Genomic DNA, 18,062 nt, shown 5'->3' on the forward strand with positions numbered 1-18,062 from the left:
GAGACTCCAGTATTTGGGTAAGTGGAAGGGTTATGGTCAGGAGGATAATTCTTGGGTCTCTGCCTCTGATATTCATGCCAAAAGATTGGTGCGTGCCTTTCATCGGGCTCACCCTGATCGCCCTGGTGGCGTGGTTGAGGGTTCGGTGACCCCTCCTCAAAGGGGAGGTACTGTTGAGTTCATTTTCCCCTTCACTACTGAGGCCCGAGGAACTCCCTCTTCTGGTAAAGAAAGGTAGTGAGCCTGATTATCAAACACCTGAGTCTGATGATGATGATGATTGGCTGAGTGGAGTTACTGACTGGATATAAGGCTGCCGACGCCCTTCTGCCCTGCGGGTGATTTCTCTGTGGGATCCTTGGAGACCAGTCTGAATTCCTGCTCCTCTAAAGCTAAGTTTTCTGCTCGGCTTTTTGCATTTGTGCTTAGACTTTGTTTTGCTTTGTTTTTCTGGATTTCTGCCATTCCCTGCTGGGTTGTGCTGAATTCCTTTAGCTCTGTCTTCTGAAAATACCTAAGTGCTGATTTAGTTTTTGAAGCCTAGCTGCTTCAGGGTCTTTTTCATATCAGCTTGTTGGCTTATGTCTTTGATAGGGTTTTGGCAGATTGCAGACAGCAACCTTCCTTTCCTGTTCTGTTTAGCTAGCTTGGGCCCCATCGTTTGCTCAGCCTATCTTTCTATCTGTGTGAGTGTTTTTTCATCTTGCTTCACCGTCATTATATGTTAGAGGCTGCCTTTTACTTTGGGGTCTGCTCTGGGGCAGTTTAGATTTCCTTTTCTGTCTTTAGGCTATTTAGCGCTCCGGCTGTGATCGAGGGGTCTAGGGCATCGTAGGAACCCACCACGGCTACTGCTAGTTGTGTTGATAGGTTCAGGGGTCTGCAATCTGATAGTTGCCAACTTCTCTGGTTTTCTGGACATAGCTTCTATTTTTGTGTCTGCCTCCTACGGTGACTCATTCATAACAGATCTCCAGCCCTGTCCTCATCAACACCTACACCTGTGTTAATGGAGCAATCACTGAAACGATGTTAGCTGGTCCTTTTAAGGCAGGGCTGCAATGATGTTGAAATGTGTTTTGGGGGATAAAGTTCATTTTCTAGGCAAATATTGACTTTGCAAGTAATTGCTGTTAAGCTGATCACTCTTTATAACATTCTGGAGTATATGCAAATTGCCATTAGAAAAAATGAAGCAGTAGACTTTGTAAAAATTAATATTTGTGTCATTCTCAAAACTTTTGGCCATGACTGTACTGGTGGCATACTGCATTGAAGCGGTTTATAGGATTAGATGTGATCAGGTCGCTCCGGGTATTGGTGGGATGCAAGATTGAATGACTCAATCTTTCTAGGTCATCTAAATATTAGTGGAAAATGCTGAAGCAACAATATAAGATGCAATAGGGTCTCATCCGTGTTACGTAGAGCGGGCTCACGCGGCGAGGTAGAGCCTCTAAGCCCAAGGTCCAGGTGGGCACACAGGCGTCGATACAGCAGCCATATGGAGCCCGCGGAACTCGGACACATAGGATGTAAACTATTAGTAGTTGGCAATACTGGAAACTGCAGGTAGGTAGGTAGCAAGGTTACTAGAAACCGCAGACAAGTAACTCAGAGACTGGAAACCATAGACAAGCAGGAGACGTCCTGGAGCTGTGCACACACAAACTGCAAGTCTCAAACTCCGTCAGTACCAAGGCACAGGTGTGTCTCTAGGGACCCTCTATATAGGCCTTGGAAATACAGTGGATGGATCACTCTTGGCTACATGCAAAGGCCGACGTGGAGCACCAGAAAATCAAACGGACCAAGGCAAGTGGTTAACAATCCGGTGACTGGGGATAAATGGGGTGTGAGAAGGTGCTGAAACACAATGGTTATAGTGGCTCAGAAACGTCAGCTGCTGCAAACCCACAATGGAGATCCTGTTGAAGAAGTCGGATGACTGAGAAACACCTTAATATACCACATAGAATATTCTTCGGCCTCCTAGATCCTTCTATTGGTCACCAGCAGTGCAGTTGACCCACATCTTTCCATTTCTGTTCTTCGTTTGTGTATTAGTGGCATTTAAAATTGAAGGAATTTGTAGGATTATATCCACTTGGGTCACCCATCTATTGACTGGATACAGTTTGAAGTGATTTAAAAGGATTAGATCTGACCGGGTTGCTCATGTATTGGTGGCATACAAGATTGAAGGGTATTGGGCCATTCCATGGCCATTGGGGGCATACACGATTGAGTGGATATATAGGATTAGATCTGATTACGTTGTTCATATATTGGTGGGGTACAAATTTTTGGTGATCTATATAATTGGATCTGCTTGGTTTTCTTAAAGTTGGCCATAAAAATCAGGCATATCTCAGCCGAACCCCCCCCCCCCATATTGGCCAATGGTCTATTCTATATGTGGGCACTGGCCGACTGATGGTCGGGATATGCCGATCAGGCATGTCCTATGGCAGACTGCCGATCACATTGTTCTCCCTGAGATACGCCACCGGCCATTGTCAGTCAGCTGCTTTCTCATAGGGAACATAGGAGTGCTCGGTCGAAAGGGGGAGTCGGGTGACATGGCTTTTGGCTCTAAAGTTTCAGAGATAAAAGTGATTTATAGGATTAGCTGTGATTGTGTTGACCACAAGGATACAAGATTGAGGGGATTAAAGCTGGAGTCACACATAGCAACTTACCAGCGATCCCGACAACGATATCAACGTGTCAGGATCGCTAATAAGTCGCTATGTGATCGCTGGTGAGCTGTCACACAGACAGCTTCACCAGCAATCAGCACGCCGACGCCGAGGTGAGGAGCGAGCCCGGGCGCAGCGGACAAGTGTGCCTGCTGTTCCAGTCCTCCACCAGCAGAGGGCACGCCTGCATCCCCGGCCTCTCCTGGCGGCGTCCTGCTGCCTCCTGGTCCCCTTTGTGCAGCGGCGGCAATTAAGGTACACACTCCGCGGGCTCCTGGTCCCCAGCGTGAGGCGGCGGCACCTGTAACTCGCTGGTAACCAACGTACACATCGGGTATCCAAGGGACACGCGTCTCCCGCCTGTCACACGCAGCAATGCGTGCTAGCCAGCGAGAGATCAGTGACGAAAAATATGTCCAGAGGTCTCTTGCAGAGATCAGCGATACCGGCAGGGGGGGCCGGTCGCTGATTGCTGTCACACACAGGGATCTCGCTGGTGAGATCGCTGTTGTGTCACAAAACTTGTGACTCAGCAGCGATCTCGCTAGCGAGATCGCTATGTGTGACGGGGCCCTTATAGGATCGCATCTGATTGGGAGGCCAGTGTATTTGTGAGATGCAAAATTGGAGCGATTTATGGGATTGGATGTGATTGAGTCTATTAATTCATAACATACAAAATTGAAGTGATTTGTATAATTGGATCTGACTGGATCAATCGTCTTGGTAGTAAACAAGATTGAAATGATTGAATGTGATTGGGTTGCTCCATGTGTTGGATGGTATACAAGACTGAGGGGATATATAGGATTAGATCTGATTTGATTGCTCACGTATTGGTGAGATACAAGATTGAGGGGATTTATAAGACTGGATCTGTTTGGATCACGCATGAGGGATATGAGATTGAAATGTTTTAAAAGAATGAGTCTGATTGGGTCGGTCTGTGTGCAAAAGATTATTTTTCCACTTGAAGGGATTCATAGGATTGGCTGTAATTGTGACACCGAGGTAAAGGTGGGATACAACATTGTAGAGATTTACAGGATTGGATCCGGTTGGGTATCTCTGTGTGTTGGTAACATACCAGGTATAATTGGGTTGGTCATGCATTGGTTGGTGATTTATAGGACGCTGGGCTCTACGTTACTGCCCTCATTGATCTGCCCCATCACTCAGGTTAATGAACTCTGCCGCTTGCCCGATGAGATTACAGCAATCAGAACATAGATAAACATTTCTGCTGTTCATAAGAAGATTATTATTGGGAAATCTGGGTATAAATGGCCACCGAGTAATTACATGACATATAACAATGCTGAAACTAAGAGATCCATGAAGTGAGTGATCGCTCTTTACCAGGGCAATATTTCTCTGCTCAGGACAATAAGAGTCAGACTGGCCCATCAGATGTCAGGACAATTCTTCATTGGCCACTGATATGATGACTGACACCAAGACAAGAGCGTACATAAAGCAATTAAAGTGGTCATACATATCGTTGGATGGTGGGCTCAAAGCAGTGCTATCCTGGGACATTTAGACAGCTGGCAGTAGTGATGCAGTCCCTAGTGTATTCCATCAATTTCATACAGTACCTGAAGCTCATGGTCTTGTTCTCGCGTCCCACAACGTAAAACTGCTTGTTGTGCACATTCCAGTTTAATACGTCCGATAACTGTCCTCATTCTCCTACTCTATTACAAACTTGCTATACACTCTTTTTCAGTAGGCAGTTCTTTGTGATCAGCATTCTTCCAGTACTATAGGTGCAAAACGTCCTTTGCCTCACCTCTTAGCATGTACTGCTCTTGTCATTGTCCAATAACTTACCTGTCCTAGGTTGAAAGCCCATTTATTTTTTGTCTGTATGCAATTTGTCAGACAGGTGAGTAGGAGCAGAGTTAAAGATCCGCCCTCGCTTTCTGTAGAGCAAGAAAGACCCGCCCCTCGCATTCTGTATAGCGAGAAAGACCCGCCTCCACTTTCTGTGGAAGGCTACAGAAAGCGGGCAGATCTTTGTCCGTCTTACAAAGACTTTCCCACCTTTAACTGCCTGTAATCCATTTAAGTGTCAGGGTTGCTACAGGTGAATTAATCTTGACAACAGGCAGTTAACAGCAAATTTCAGAGAAAGGGGACACCTAATGGCCGGCACTTTAGGGAAATTTTAATTTTGGTTAATAAAGTACTTATTGCTTTGTCCACAATATGAGTGTTGAAACGACAGTGATCACTTAGGTCATTTAACCTTGAATTGTGAGATGTGTAAAGGGTTTGTCCAAAAGCAGAAAATGGGATCACTGTTTGTTTTTTGTTTTGTTTTTTTTTATTCCAAAAACAGCACAACATCTCGTTGTGTTCGGTACTGCAGTTTTGTATGAAGGTAACAGTTTTGCTATATTTTGTTTTGTAAAGGCTAAAAGAAGGGAAGAAATCATTGCGCTGCTGAAAAAGCAAAGAGAAGATCGTATTAAGGTAGTTATAACATAATACCACAAATAATGAATATCTGTGTGCTACATATACTCCCAGACCCACATACATGTACAGTATGTCAATTGTCCTGTCCTTTAGGAACCAACGCCATAAATGATTTGGCACTTTCTCCTAATAGTTTTGATAAAGCCATGGTGACATGAGTCTTTATAGCAGTGCATCGCTTGCCTACTACTCAGCCTGTAGCCTCCACTGTGACAATTGAGCAGACTGAGGGCCGCACGTCTTCGACTGGGGCCACTCCTCTACTTCTGGGGCCGCTCATCTACTTCTGGGGCCGCTCATCTACTTCTGGGGCTGCTCTTCTTCTGGGGGCCACGCCTCTACTTCTGGGGCCGCTCATCTACTTCTGGGGCTGCTCATCTACTTCTGGAATATCACATCTTCTTCTGGGGACGCGCCTCTACTTCTGGGGCCGCTTATCTTCTCCTGGGGCAGCGCATCTTCTGGGGCTGCGCATCTTCTGGGGCTGCGCATCTTCTGGGGCTGCGCATCTTCTGGGGCTGTGCATCTTCTGGGGCTGTGCATCTTCTGGGGCTGTGCATCTTCTGGGGCTGTGCATCTTCTGGGGCTGTGCATCTTCTGGGGCTGTGCATCTTCTGGGGCCACGCATCTTGTGCTTGGGCCGCGCATCTTGTGCTTGGGCCGCGCATCTTGTGCTTGGGCCGCGCATCTTCTCCTGGGGCCGCGCATCTTCTCCTGGGGCCGCGCATCTTCTCCTGGGGCCGCGCATCTTCTCCTGGGGCCGCGCATCTTCTCCTGGGGCCACGCATCTTCTCCTGGGGCCGCGCATCCTCTCCTTGGGCTGCGCATCTTCTGGGGCCGCGCATCTTCTCCTGGGGCCACGCATCTTCTCCTGGGGCCGCGCATCTTCTCCTGGGGCCGCGCATCTTCTCCTGGGGCCGCGCATCTTCTCCTGGGGCCGCGCATCTTCTCCTGGGGCCGCGCATCTTCTCCTGGGGCCGCGCATCTTCTCCTGGGGCCGCGCATCTTCTCCTGGGGCCGCGCATCCTCTCCTTGGGCTGCGCATCTTCTGGGGCCGCGCATCTTCTCCTGGGGCCGCGCATCTTCTCCTGGGGCCGCGCATCTTCTCCTGGGGCCGCGCATCTTCTCCTGGGGCCGCGCATCTTCTCCTGGGGCCGCGCATCTTCTCCTGGGGCCGCGCATCTTCTGTGTCCGCTCATCTACTTCTGGCTATGCTATCAAACAGAAGAGCCTTGTATTTCTTCTCTTTGTTGATGTGCATCTGTTGCTACCGCTCCATTCCTGGCGCGAGACGGGGCCCTATTGTTGAGATAGGTGGGGGATCCAGAGGTGCGAGATGGGAATACCCCCTTAAATGGTGCCCTAGCAAAGAATTACAGTTTAACTAAATCCCATGCAGCATTTGTGGGTTTCCATGCTGGAGCAGAGCACACACATTTCCTTTTTACGGTCTCCTCGGGGCGGCGTGGCGCGTCTTCCACCATTATGTGCTGACTCTGAGCCGATTTATCACAAGTTATAATAAGCAATTTGCATTATAGTTAACGAGGAAATGCAATCATCACAGATTGATGCTGCAGCGCGGCGGCTGCGTGGGCCGGGGAACATCATCCCGCCAGCGTTACTACAGCTGCTAGCAGTGATTTATGGAGCCATCGTTCTGCCATTTTCTGCTGCCGTCCTGATACTTATTGATCTTTTTTTTTCGGTATTAATAATACATGGTAGGCTCTCCTCAAACAGGGCGGCCACAGCTGTAATTACCGCTTCTGTGCTGCTCTCTGGATCAGTTTTCTGTTGATCAATGTTTATTGTTTGTAGTGAAGCAGCAGAGAACATATTGCATCGTTGGCTGGACGGAGCCGATTGGCGCACGCACAAGAGCGTTTAAGAGTCACAATGGCACCTAAAGCTTGGGAGGATGATTGGGATAAGAGCTTGTGTGATTTATACAGGACGGAGCAATATAAAGCGGCAGGTAGCCAGCGATGTTTTGCTGCGGTCTACATTTTGGGTTCTTTTATCGGTGATGTTGGTCACATCTGTGCCAGCTCCTTAATGTTTCCGGTCGCTCGTCAGAAGTCTGAAGAACTTTTTCTGACTTGTCCTCAAGGCCACACAACATTTATAATTGATTTCTAAAGGTCCGTAGTCTGGAATTAGACAAAAGTTTGGGGTCACCATTAGCTGCAACTTCAACACGTCTGACCCCGCGGGGCGCCAGAAGACATATTTATGCCAGAAGTAGTGCCATAAACTACCCCTTATATTTGGGGAAGTGTGGCTAGCCTGAAGGGGCTTTCCAACCCAAAAATATTTTCAAAAAAATTCCAAAATGCTTTAAAATTAAATATTGTATAGGCACATAGTCTCCTTCCACTACTTTTCTAGCTCTGCTTGAGTCCCCCGCCCTTGTTCTTGCTTTCTCTTCTGCGAGACTACCGCTGCCCCCAATCACTGGCTATAGCAGTGTCCAATGCATCAGTGATTGACTGCAGCAGTCACAAAACAAAGATGTACAGAGTGGCTGAATACATCCTGTTCCTGTCATAGAGAGATGTGACTGCAGCATCCAATCTTTGGCCATAGAAGTGATGCACTGATCGCTGCTACAGTCAATCAGTGGCCCATATGATATAAGAAGAAGCAGGGTGATTAGTGGCGGGCTAATGCTCGAAGAAACACAATGCTGCCAGACCCGCCCCTGCTTTGTCTAGGTGGTCAAAGACCCACCCCTGCTTTGTCTAGATGGTCACAGACCCGCACTTGCTTTGTCTAGATGGTCAAAGACCTCCCCCCGCTTTGTCTAGATGGTCAAAGACCTCCCCCGCTTTGTCTAGATGGTCAAAGACCTGCCCCTGCTTTGTCTAGATGGTCAAAGACCTGCCCCTGCTTTGTCTAGATGGTCAAAGACCCGCCGCCACTTTGTCTAGATGATCAAAGACCCGCCCCCACTTTGTCCAGATGATCAAAGACCCACACCCACTTTGTCTAGATGGTCAAAGACCCACCGCCACTTGTCTAGATGATCAAAGACCCGCCCCCACTTTGTATAGATGGTTAAAGATACCCCCTTCTTTTGTTTAGATCTACAAAGACACGTTCCCACTTTGTGTAGATGGGCAGAGATCTGCCCCTGCTTTCTTTAGAGCAACAGACCTGCCTGTAATCCTTTTCTACTGCCTATAATGCAATGCTGGAAGAGATGTATGGGGAGTACAGCATATTAGATTTTTTATTTTTACCTATTCTGGACAGCCCCTTTAAAACATGCCTTAAAATGCCACAGTGGGGCCTTGGTTCTGGTAGGATGAGCGCGGACTATCAGTGTGCATTGCCCTCGCGGTCACCCTCCCTTTATTTCAAGAGGTCATGTGAAATCGGACAGCCGAGCAGCGTTTCGCTTACTTAAAGGCTTCCTGCGGCTTTTAGGTCAGGCGTGATGGACGGTGGCACTCTAAACAGTTTTCTTCATTTATACGTCTCTCTGGAGTCGCCCTGTCAGTGGCGTTCAGCATCTTCATTCTTCTGGTGCTCGGGGTTACCGTAAATGCAATATAAATCCAGCGGAATTTCAGATCCGAGACAGATAAATGCAGTTCAGATGGCTCGGGCCACTCGCTTTCCTGTCTGCATTTCATCACCGGCTCGTCTTTACTATGTAGGATCATTTCTAACAGCATTATTTGATCTCCTGACTGTAGTTCTGGGCAGCGGCGTAACTTGAAGCTCATAGGCCCCAATGCAAAAGCTCGAACGAGACCCCAAATTATTGTAAACCTTTTGTAGTATTGGTCTTTTCCTAGGGGCCAAAGTCACCTTTTGAGCCCCTTGGGGTCCTGGTGCAATTGCAACCCCTGCACTTATTATAGTTACACCCGTCTTTACAGATCAGTGACATCCAGAATATTCCCCGATCCCAGGGATAGTGTGTGATTAGTGGTGGGATCCGACCGATCACGAGGAAAAAGAATGTCTCATACTGTTACCTAATGCTTTATTACATTGTTGATTTCACTTACATCATATTATTCTGTATCTCTTTCTTCCATTTAGAAAGAACTCGTGTGTTTTGGGCATAAACCAAATATACAAATAGAAGAGCGACGGTAAGTTGGTCCCTTTATCACTTATCCATAAATGCGTGATAAGTGAGGACCCCCTCTTCAGCATACCCCCCACCGTTTGGCTGACTCTGGAGCGACCTATGAACTTGCGCAGCTCCGCTGTGATTTAGCAGCCAGCAGCTGCCTCATCTGGCGGATCAGGTGCCCCTCATAGTAATGGGCCCCTCCACCTGCCTGATATGTATGGTTCATCCTGTGGACTATGATATCATTGTCTTTGCACAGATAAGTCTTTCTTCACTCTGACTCCTTGCCTCCTGCAATCACCCTTCACTCTCAATTCACTGATAAAATTTGTCTTCAGAGCATATTGCCTGCTCACTTAGAGGCCAGGTCATAGCTGCTGCCTATAGAAGTCTATGGAGAGGAGGATGTGGGAGCTGCAGAAAGTGAGAGGCACAGACACAACTGCTGCTTCTAGTACATTTTTTACCATCTGCCCCAAAGACCTGTTTTTACAGCTACACTGCTTAGTACTGTTGTTTAATGACCTCCATGCTGCTGCTTCTTTGTATGTTTACTGCTTCTTCTAGTACATTTTTTACATCTGCGTCCAAGTCCTGGTTTCACAGCTACACTGCTATTGTATAATGTCTTCCATGCCACTGCTGCTTCTTTGTATGTGTACTGTTGCTTCTAGTAGATTTTTTACCATCTGCCCCCAAATCCTGGCTTCACAGCTACACTGCTTAGTACTGTTGTATAATGTCCTCCATGTTACTGCAGCTTCTTTGTTTGTGTAAGATAGAGACAGGAGAGCAGGATCACCTCTTTGCATGTGCAGTGTATGGGAGTCGTCATAGCAGCTTGTCTCAGGGACAGGTGTCATTATGAGATAGAGATTGATGCATGCAGGATGCAAGCCATATAATGCCAGGAAATCATGTTAATGATGGATAAAATTCACCTAAAGCAAAGGGTTCTCTTTTACAGTGCCTTGCGAAAGTATTCGGCCCCCTGGAACTTTTCAACCTTTTCCCACATATCATGCTTCAAACATAGATACCAAATGTAAATTTTTGGTGAAGAATCAACAAGTGGGACACAATTGTGAAGTTGAACGAAATGTATTGGTTATTTTAAATTTTTGTAGAAATTCAAAAACTGGAGAGTGGGGCGTGCAATATTATTCGGCCCCTTTAACTTTTTAACTTAATACTTTGTTGCGCCACCTTTTGCTGTGATTATAGCTGCAAGTCTCTAGGGGTATGTCTCTATCAGTTTTGTACATCGAGAGACTGAAATTTTTGCCCTTTCTTCCTTGGCAAACAGCTCGAGCTCAGTGAGGTTTGATGGAGATCGTTTGTGATACGTTTATTTGTGAACCATTCCATTGTAGATTTAGCTTTATCTTTGGGATCATTGTCTTGTTGGAAGACAAATCTCCATCCCAGTCTCAGGTCTTTTGCAGACTCCAACAGGTTTTCTTCAAGAATGGTCCTGTATTTGGCTCCATCCATCTTCCCATCAATTTTAACCATCTTCCCTGTCCCTGCTGAAGAAAAGCAAGTCAAACCATGATGCTGCCACCACCATGTTTGACAGTGGGGATAGTGTGTTCAGGGTGATGAGCTGTGTTGCCTTTACGCCAAACATATCGTTTGGCATTGTTGCAAAAAAGTTCGATTTTGGTTTCATCTGACTAGAGCACCTTCTTCCACACATTAGGTGTGTCTCCAAGGTGGCTTGTTGCAAACTTTAAAAGACACTTTTTATGGATATTTTTGAGAATTGGCTTTCTTGCCACTCTTCCATAATGGCCAGGTTTGTGTAGTGTACAACTGATTGTTGTCCTATGGACAGACTGACCCACCTCAGCTGTAGATCTCTGCTGTTCATCCAGAGCGATCATGGACCTCTTATCTGCATCTCTGATCAGTCTTCTCCTTGTTTGAGATGAAAGTTTCGAGGGACGGCCGGCTCTTGGTAGATTTGCAGTGGTATGATACTCCTTCCAGTTCAATATGATCACTTGCACAGTGCTCCTTGGGATGTTTAATGTTTTGGAAATCATTTTTTATCCAAATCCGGCTTTAAACTTCTCCACAACAGTATCACAGACCTGCCTGTTGTGTTCCTTGGTCTTCATGATGCCCTCTGTGCTTCAAACAGAACCCTGAGACTATCACAGAGCAGGTGCATTTATACGGAGACTTGACTACACACAGGTGGATTATATTTATCATCATTAGTCATTTAGGACAACATTGGATCATTCAGAGATCCACATTGAACTTCTGGAGTGAGTTTGCTGCACTGAAAGTAAAGGGGCTGAATAATATTGCACGCCCCACTTTTCAGTTTTTGAATTTCCACAAAATTTTAAAATAACCAATAAATATTGTTCAACTAAACAATTGTGTTCCACTTGTTGTTGATTCTTCACCAAAAATTTACATTTGGTAACTTTATGTTTGAAGCATGATATGTGGGAAAAGGTTGAAAAGTTCCAGGGAGCCAAATACTTTCGCAAGGCACTGTATTTTTTCTGTTGAAACTTCTGCTGGTTTAGTTTTACCAGAGACAATTAGAAAACTCACATACAGATTCTGATTTGGAAGAAGCATAGTTTTCACTTTTACCATGAACGAGCCGAGGCTGAGGTTTATTTGCCGTTCAGCTTTCTGTTTGTGTGAGCAGAACAAGACCTCGGTATTGATCCCGTAGCCATTTAATCAACATCAAGAAAAAGATTTACCAACCTTGCTGCTGTTCTAGGTGTTTGGGTCAATGTTAATAACATCATATAACAAGGACGGAATTATAAAGCACAATGGCGGTATTCAAGGATGCGTCTGTTTTGTGTAATACAATGATGATCGACGTGCTTTATGGATTCATCGCAAAGACAGAAGTGACACGAACACTGCAAACCCTAGTACAAGTATGGGTCTTTGTCAAGATAATAAAGCAATATATAAGCGACCTGCAAACAATCAGAAGAACTGTACATATCCACCAATAAATACAATCCTCATGGCAAACATGTCATGAGGCATTATCATTTATTGGTGGATATGTACAATACCGGATCATTGCTTGCTGTGTGGGTTGAGGGATGGCTTAGGGCAGGCAAATGTGCCAGTGCAAAATTCTGTCCCCTATTAAAAAGGTTTTTCCAAAAATCAACCAAAACGGTTTTGCTAAAAATTCTAAAAATTAGTTCTTTGTTTTGCCCTTTCTACTTTTTTATGAAATTCCCTTATGTTCAAAAACTTTCTTTGTGAAACAATTTTAGTCACATTTATTAATAAAAAAAAATATTTGAAATTTTAAACCTTTCATGTTTATGCCTCATCCCTTTGAATGAATTGGGACTTGGTGTTTAACGATGGTGTCCTGTACAGTGTCTGTTCAAGGTACTATAGCAAATGAGACTAGCTGCAGCATAGCTCCCAGCCATCCAACTGTGCAGGGAAACTCTGGCGTTGTCCCTTACCAGTAATAAATGCTGGTTCTAGGGTCTGTTTGTCTCTTCCAGTAATGTGGACTAGGTGTGAGGCGTATTGTGGTTTTTTTTTTTGTTTTTTTTTTTCTCTCCAGTAATATAGACTCATTGTGACCTCTATGTGTCTCTGTCTGCAATATAGGCTGGATGTGTCTGTCCTAGTGATATAGGGTGGATGTGAAGTATGTGTGTGTCTCTCAGTGATATAGGCTGGATGTGAGCTCTGTGTGTCTCTCAAAGTAATATAGGATGGATGTGAGGTCTGTGTGTCTCTCCCAGTGATATAGGCTGGATGTGAGGTCTTTGTTTCTCTCCCAGTAATATAGGCTGGATGTGAGGTTTGTGTTTCTCCCAGTAACATAAGCTGGATGTCAGGTCTGTGTGTCTCAATAATATAGGCTGGATGAGAGGTCTGGTTGTTTCTCCCAGTAATATAGGCTTGATGTGAGCTCTGTGTCCCTCCTGGTAATATAGGCTGGATGTGAGGTCTGTGTTTCTCTTTCGGTAATATAGGCTGGATATGAGGTCTGTGTTTCTCGGTAGTATAGGCTGGATGTGAGGTCTGTGTTTCTCAGTAATATAGGCTGGATGTGAGATCTGTGTGTCTCTCCCAGTAAATAGCCTAGATGTGTGTTCTGCGTGTCTGTGCTATTAATAATGGCTTGGTGTGAGCTCTGTGTGTCCTTTCCCTTAATATAGCCTGGATGTGAGCTCTGATTGTCTCTTCTTGTAATACAGGCTGGCGTTAGCTCTGTGCATCAATCATGTGAACTTTGTGTGTATCCATAATACTGATGTCCCCATTAGCTCATATACAGTTGTGGCCAAAAGTATTGACACCCCTGCAATTCTGTCAGATAATACTCCATTTCTTCCTGAAAATGATTGCAAACACAAATTCTTTGGTATTATTATCTTCATTTAATTTGTCTTAAATGAAAAAACACAAAAGAGAATGAAGCAAAAAGCAAAACATTGATCATTTCACACAAAACTCCAAAAATGGGCCAGACAAAAATATTGGCACCCTCAGCCTAATACTTGGTTGAACAACCTTTAGCCAAAATAACTGCGACCAACCGCTTCCGGTAACCATCAATGAGTTTCTTACAATGCTCTGCTGGAATTTTAGACCATTCTTCTTTGCAAACTGCTCCAGGTCCCTGATATTTGAAGGGTGCCTTCTCCAAACTGCCATTTTTAGGTCTCTCCACAGGTGTTCTATGGGATTCAGGTCTGGACTCATTGCTGGCCACCTTAGAAGTCTCCAGTGCTTTCTCTCAAACCATTTTCTAGTGCTTTTTGAAGTGTGTTTTGGGTCATTGTCCTGCTGGAAGACCCATGACCACTGAGGGAGACCCAGCTTTCTCACACTGGGCCCTACATTATGCTGCAAAATTTGTTGGTAGTCTTCAGATTTCATAATGCCATGCACACGGTCAAGCAGTCCAGTGCCAGAGGCAGCAAAGCAACCCCAAAACATCAGGGAACCTCCGCCATGTTTGACTGTAGGGACCGTGTTTTTTTCTTTGAATGCCTCTTTTTCTCCTGTAAACTCTATGTTGATGCCTTTGCCCAAAAAGCTCTACTTTTGTCTCATCTGACCAGAGAACATTCTTCCAAAACGGTTTAGGCTTTATCAGGTAAGTTTTCGCAAACTCCAGCCTGGCTTTTTTATGTCTCGGGGTAAGAAGTGGGGTCTTCCTGGGTCTCCTACCATACAGTCCCTTTTCATTCAGATGCCGACGGATAGTACGGGTTGACACTGTTGCACCCTCGGACTGCAGGGCAGCTTGAACTTGTTTGGATGTTAGTCGAGGTTCTTTATCCAACATCCGCACAATCTTGCGTTGAAATCTCTTGTCAATTTTTCTTTTCCGTCCACATCTAGGGAGGTTAGCCACAGTGCCATGACACAGGACAGAGGTTGAGTCAACTTTAATCCATGTCAACTGGCTGCAAGTGTGATTTAGTTATTGCCAACACCTGTTAGGTGCCACAGGTAAGTTACAGGTGCTGTTAATTACACAAATTAGAGAAGCATCACATGATTTTTCGAACAGTGCCAATACTTTTGTCCACCCTCTTTTTTATGTTTGGTGTGGAATTATATCCAATTTGGCTTTAGGACAATTCTTTTTGTGTTTTTTCATTTAAGACAAATTAAATGAAGATAATAATACCAAAGAATTTGTGTTTGCAATAATTTTCAGGAAGAAACTGAGTATTATCTGACAGAATTGCAGGGGTGTCAATACTTTTGGCCACAACTGTATGAGCACAGCTTCCATCCTGCACTCATTTCCTCTTACTCTGCTTTCCTCTTTATCTACAGCCTCTTTTCCCTGATCTCCCTGAGGCTGTAGGTATTTTCTCCTCTCCCTTCACTGCAGATATATGTACAACCCCTCCCTGCTGCCATCCCTAACTTTGAGAGAAGAGGGAGAAATCAGAACGGTGCAGGAGGAGCTGTGACTGATTTGCAACATTGTTGCCGCTCACTCAGCTAGATAAAGGACTTGGAGACTTTCTGCATCAGCAAAATGATAGGAAACGTTTAGTGCAGACTATTTAGAAAGTTGCAATTCCTTACAGATGTATACTGTCTTTAATCACATTTGCGATCTGTTCTTAAGAAGACATTCTTTTTCTCTCTATCACGGACATATATTGCAGCATTTCATGTTCTTATTTTTCTGTAGGCTACCTCCACCAGACTTCGAAGAGTTGGAAGATATAAAGGCAGTGAGGCAGCTTGTGTAGCTCCATAAGGGGACTCATCCGACCAGTGCTGGTCTCTGGGACACTCGTTATTTTTAGAAAATACATTATCCAATTCTGTTTATTTTTCCCATAATGAAGCAGATTTATTAATCTGGATGAACCTCTATTTTGGTCTGGTTTTTTCCCTTTGTGAAGGAAATCAATTTAGACAAATGTCGTATTGATTTGAGCCAAAAAGAACCAAATTTTCCACCATATTGTGGCGTCAACCACATTTGTGTTTCATCTTTTAAGTTGAATATAGTTTATGGCGGAAATACTGCATTGGAGGAAGAAAGAAGAGCTGAGTAGATCTTGTCAGATCACCTCCTCAGTAAATCAATCTAGAATGGAGCTGCCAAGTTGGCGAATTAAGAAACTAAAGAAAAGGCAGAACTCTGCCTCAATGTCGGCCTGTCGCACCCATGTACCTTATTTTATTTAATGAATTGCATTTATTTGTGAATATATAATAAAATATAAAATGTTATAGAATAGTGCAGTGACTAACTATGCTGGATACAGGCCGGTGTTATGTAAATAACTTTGTATATCAGCAATTATGAAGAGGTTTATATTTCATTAAATCTACTGCCTTTCATTATTATGATGACACATAAATCATGGTCACACTGCATCTCCATTTTGAGTGACTCACTGACCTGTTGCGAAGTGTAATCGTTTCCAGCAGCAGAGACACTGAGATGTATTATACAAGGTGGGTCTTCTCTCTACAGGAAGTGGGGGCGTGTCTGTCTCTCTATAGGAAGTGAGGGCGTGTTTTTGTCTCTACAGGAAGTGGGGCGGTCATTGTCTGTCTACAGCAAGTGGGGGTGGATCTTTGTCTCTCTACAGGAAGTGGGGGCGTGTCTTTGTCTCTCTACAGGATGTGAGGGCGTGTTTTTGTCTCTACAGGAAGTGGGGCGGTCATTGTCTGTCTACAGCAAGTGGGGGTGGGTCTTTTTTTTCACTAAAGGAAGCTGGGGGCAGGTCTTTGTCTTTGTACAGGAAGTGTGATGGGTCATTATCTCTTCAGCAGGAGCGGGAAATTTTTTCTGTGCCAAGGGCCATTTGGATATTTATACCATCTTTCGTGGGCCATACAAATTGTGTGCTAACTCCGCCCATAAAGTGCGTCTTAATGCGGATACTGGTGTCAGGATGTAATCTTTCATTGCATGCCTATCAGCATTCACTAGTGAACACTGCGTTCATGTGCTCACAGAGAAAGAAGAAATTAATGGGTCGGCGACCATCAAAATACAGCAAGTAATGCCGTCCCCATAAATCTGCCTGAGGCCGGATAAAAGATTATTGAGGTTTGTAAGTGGCCTGCGGGCCTAAGGTTCCCGACCCTTGCTCTACAAGGAGTGGAGGTGGGTCTATGTCTCTTCAGAAAGTGGGAGCAGGTCTTTGTTTCTCTACAGGAATTGTGGACTTGGCTTTGTTTTCTGTGAGAATATTTCATTGTCTCTCTACAGCAGGGGTCTCAAGCACATAGACCACATGCGGTCCTTGAGGCTGCTTCATGCAGCCCGCAGGCATCAGATCTCCCCGTGACTATGTACCCTGGCTGTGAGAAGAGGACGTTCACCGAAGGAGCCAGGTCAGGTGAGAAGAATTTTTTTTTTCTGTAAGTGAAGAGCGAGAGACCAGGATGGGGTCAGTACTACAAGATGGGGACCAGGATGGGATCAGTATTCCAGGATGGGGTCACTACTGCAAGATGGGGACCAGGATAGAGTCATTACTACAGGTTGGGGTCACTGCTGAAAGATGGGGACCAGGATGGCATCATTAATGAAGATGGGGACCAGGATGTGGTCATGACTGCAAGATGTCCAGTCCTGCCTCCTGTGTTCCTGCTCCGTCCTGCTGTCTATGCTCCAGTCCCGCTGTCCTACTCCGGTCCTGTCTCCAGTGATCCTGCTCTGTCCTGCTGTCTATGCTGCAGTCCTGCAGTCCTACTCCGGTCCTGTCTCCAGTGATCCCGCTTCGTCCTGCTATCCCTGGTCTGGCCCTGCAATCCTACTCGGGTCCTACCTCCTACAGTCTCGTGCTCCTACTCCAGTCCGTTCTGAGCCGCCCCTCTCGGTACCAGCTATCGTGGTATCCGAACCCCTGGGCCTGCTCCTAACGATCCCTTTATACGGGTCGGCTCCACCTGGCAGTTCGCCCAGGGCCCCTCGGTGCCACGATCCAGAGGGTCCACTCCTGGAGATTTTCCTCACCTGACCAGCCAAGGTAACAGCATCTTTTTTCAGGATCTCGTATACATTTGCTTTCCCCATGATTCATAATCCAGAAATGTCAGTGGCTGGATGAAATATGCAAGAGTCTGTCTGGATCCCAGAAACTCACTCAGCTTTTATGCACATACACTGATTACAAGCAAACAGGTGAGAGGTGAGGATGTTAACTTTAGTAGCCAGGCAAACCAATTTGTGTCAACTTCTGTGCATGTTATCAGGCTAAAATCACCAAGGTATGTGAACTTTGATCACGGTCATTTGGATGTATTGGGTGGTCATTATGATT

The 18,062-nt window shown here is 45.4% G+C and overlaps 1 protein-coding gene across 1 annotated transcript in view; it reads left to right on the plus strand.

The window, feature by feature from the left end:
• The window catches only part of HOATZ (HOATZ cilia and flagella associated protein), a 39,544-nt gene extending 23,525 nt beyond the window's left edge, over window positions 1–16,019 (plus strand). Inside the window, exons 4-6 of the mRNA XM_073585131.1 lie at window positions 5,121–5,180; window positions 9,243–9,295; window positions 15,464–16,019. Of these exons, the coding sequence (XP_073441232.1) occupies window positions 5,121–5,180; window positions 9,243–9,295; window positions 15,464–15,524 (174 nt within the window). The 3' untranslated portion in view covers window positions 15,525–16,019. The remainder of the gene's footprint in view (window positions 1–5,120; window positions 5,181–9,242; window positions 9,296–15,463) is intronic.
• Window positions 16,020–18,062: the final 2,043 nt, after the last annotated feature.

This window comes from Dendrobates tinctorius, unplaced genomic scaffold (genome assembly GCF_039654945.1).
Source record: "Dendrobates tinctorius isolate UK_male_01 unplaced genomic scaffold, ASM3965494v1 ptg000086l, whole genome shotgun sequence".
Classification (NCBI taxonomy): Eukaryota; Metazoa; Chordata; class Amphibia; order Anura; family Dendrobatidae; genus Dendrobates; species Dendrobates tinctorius.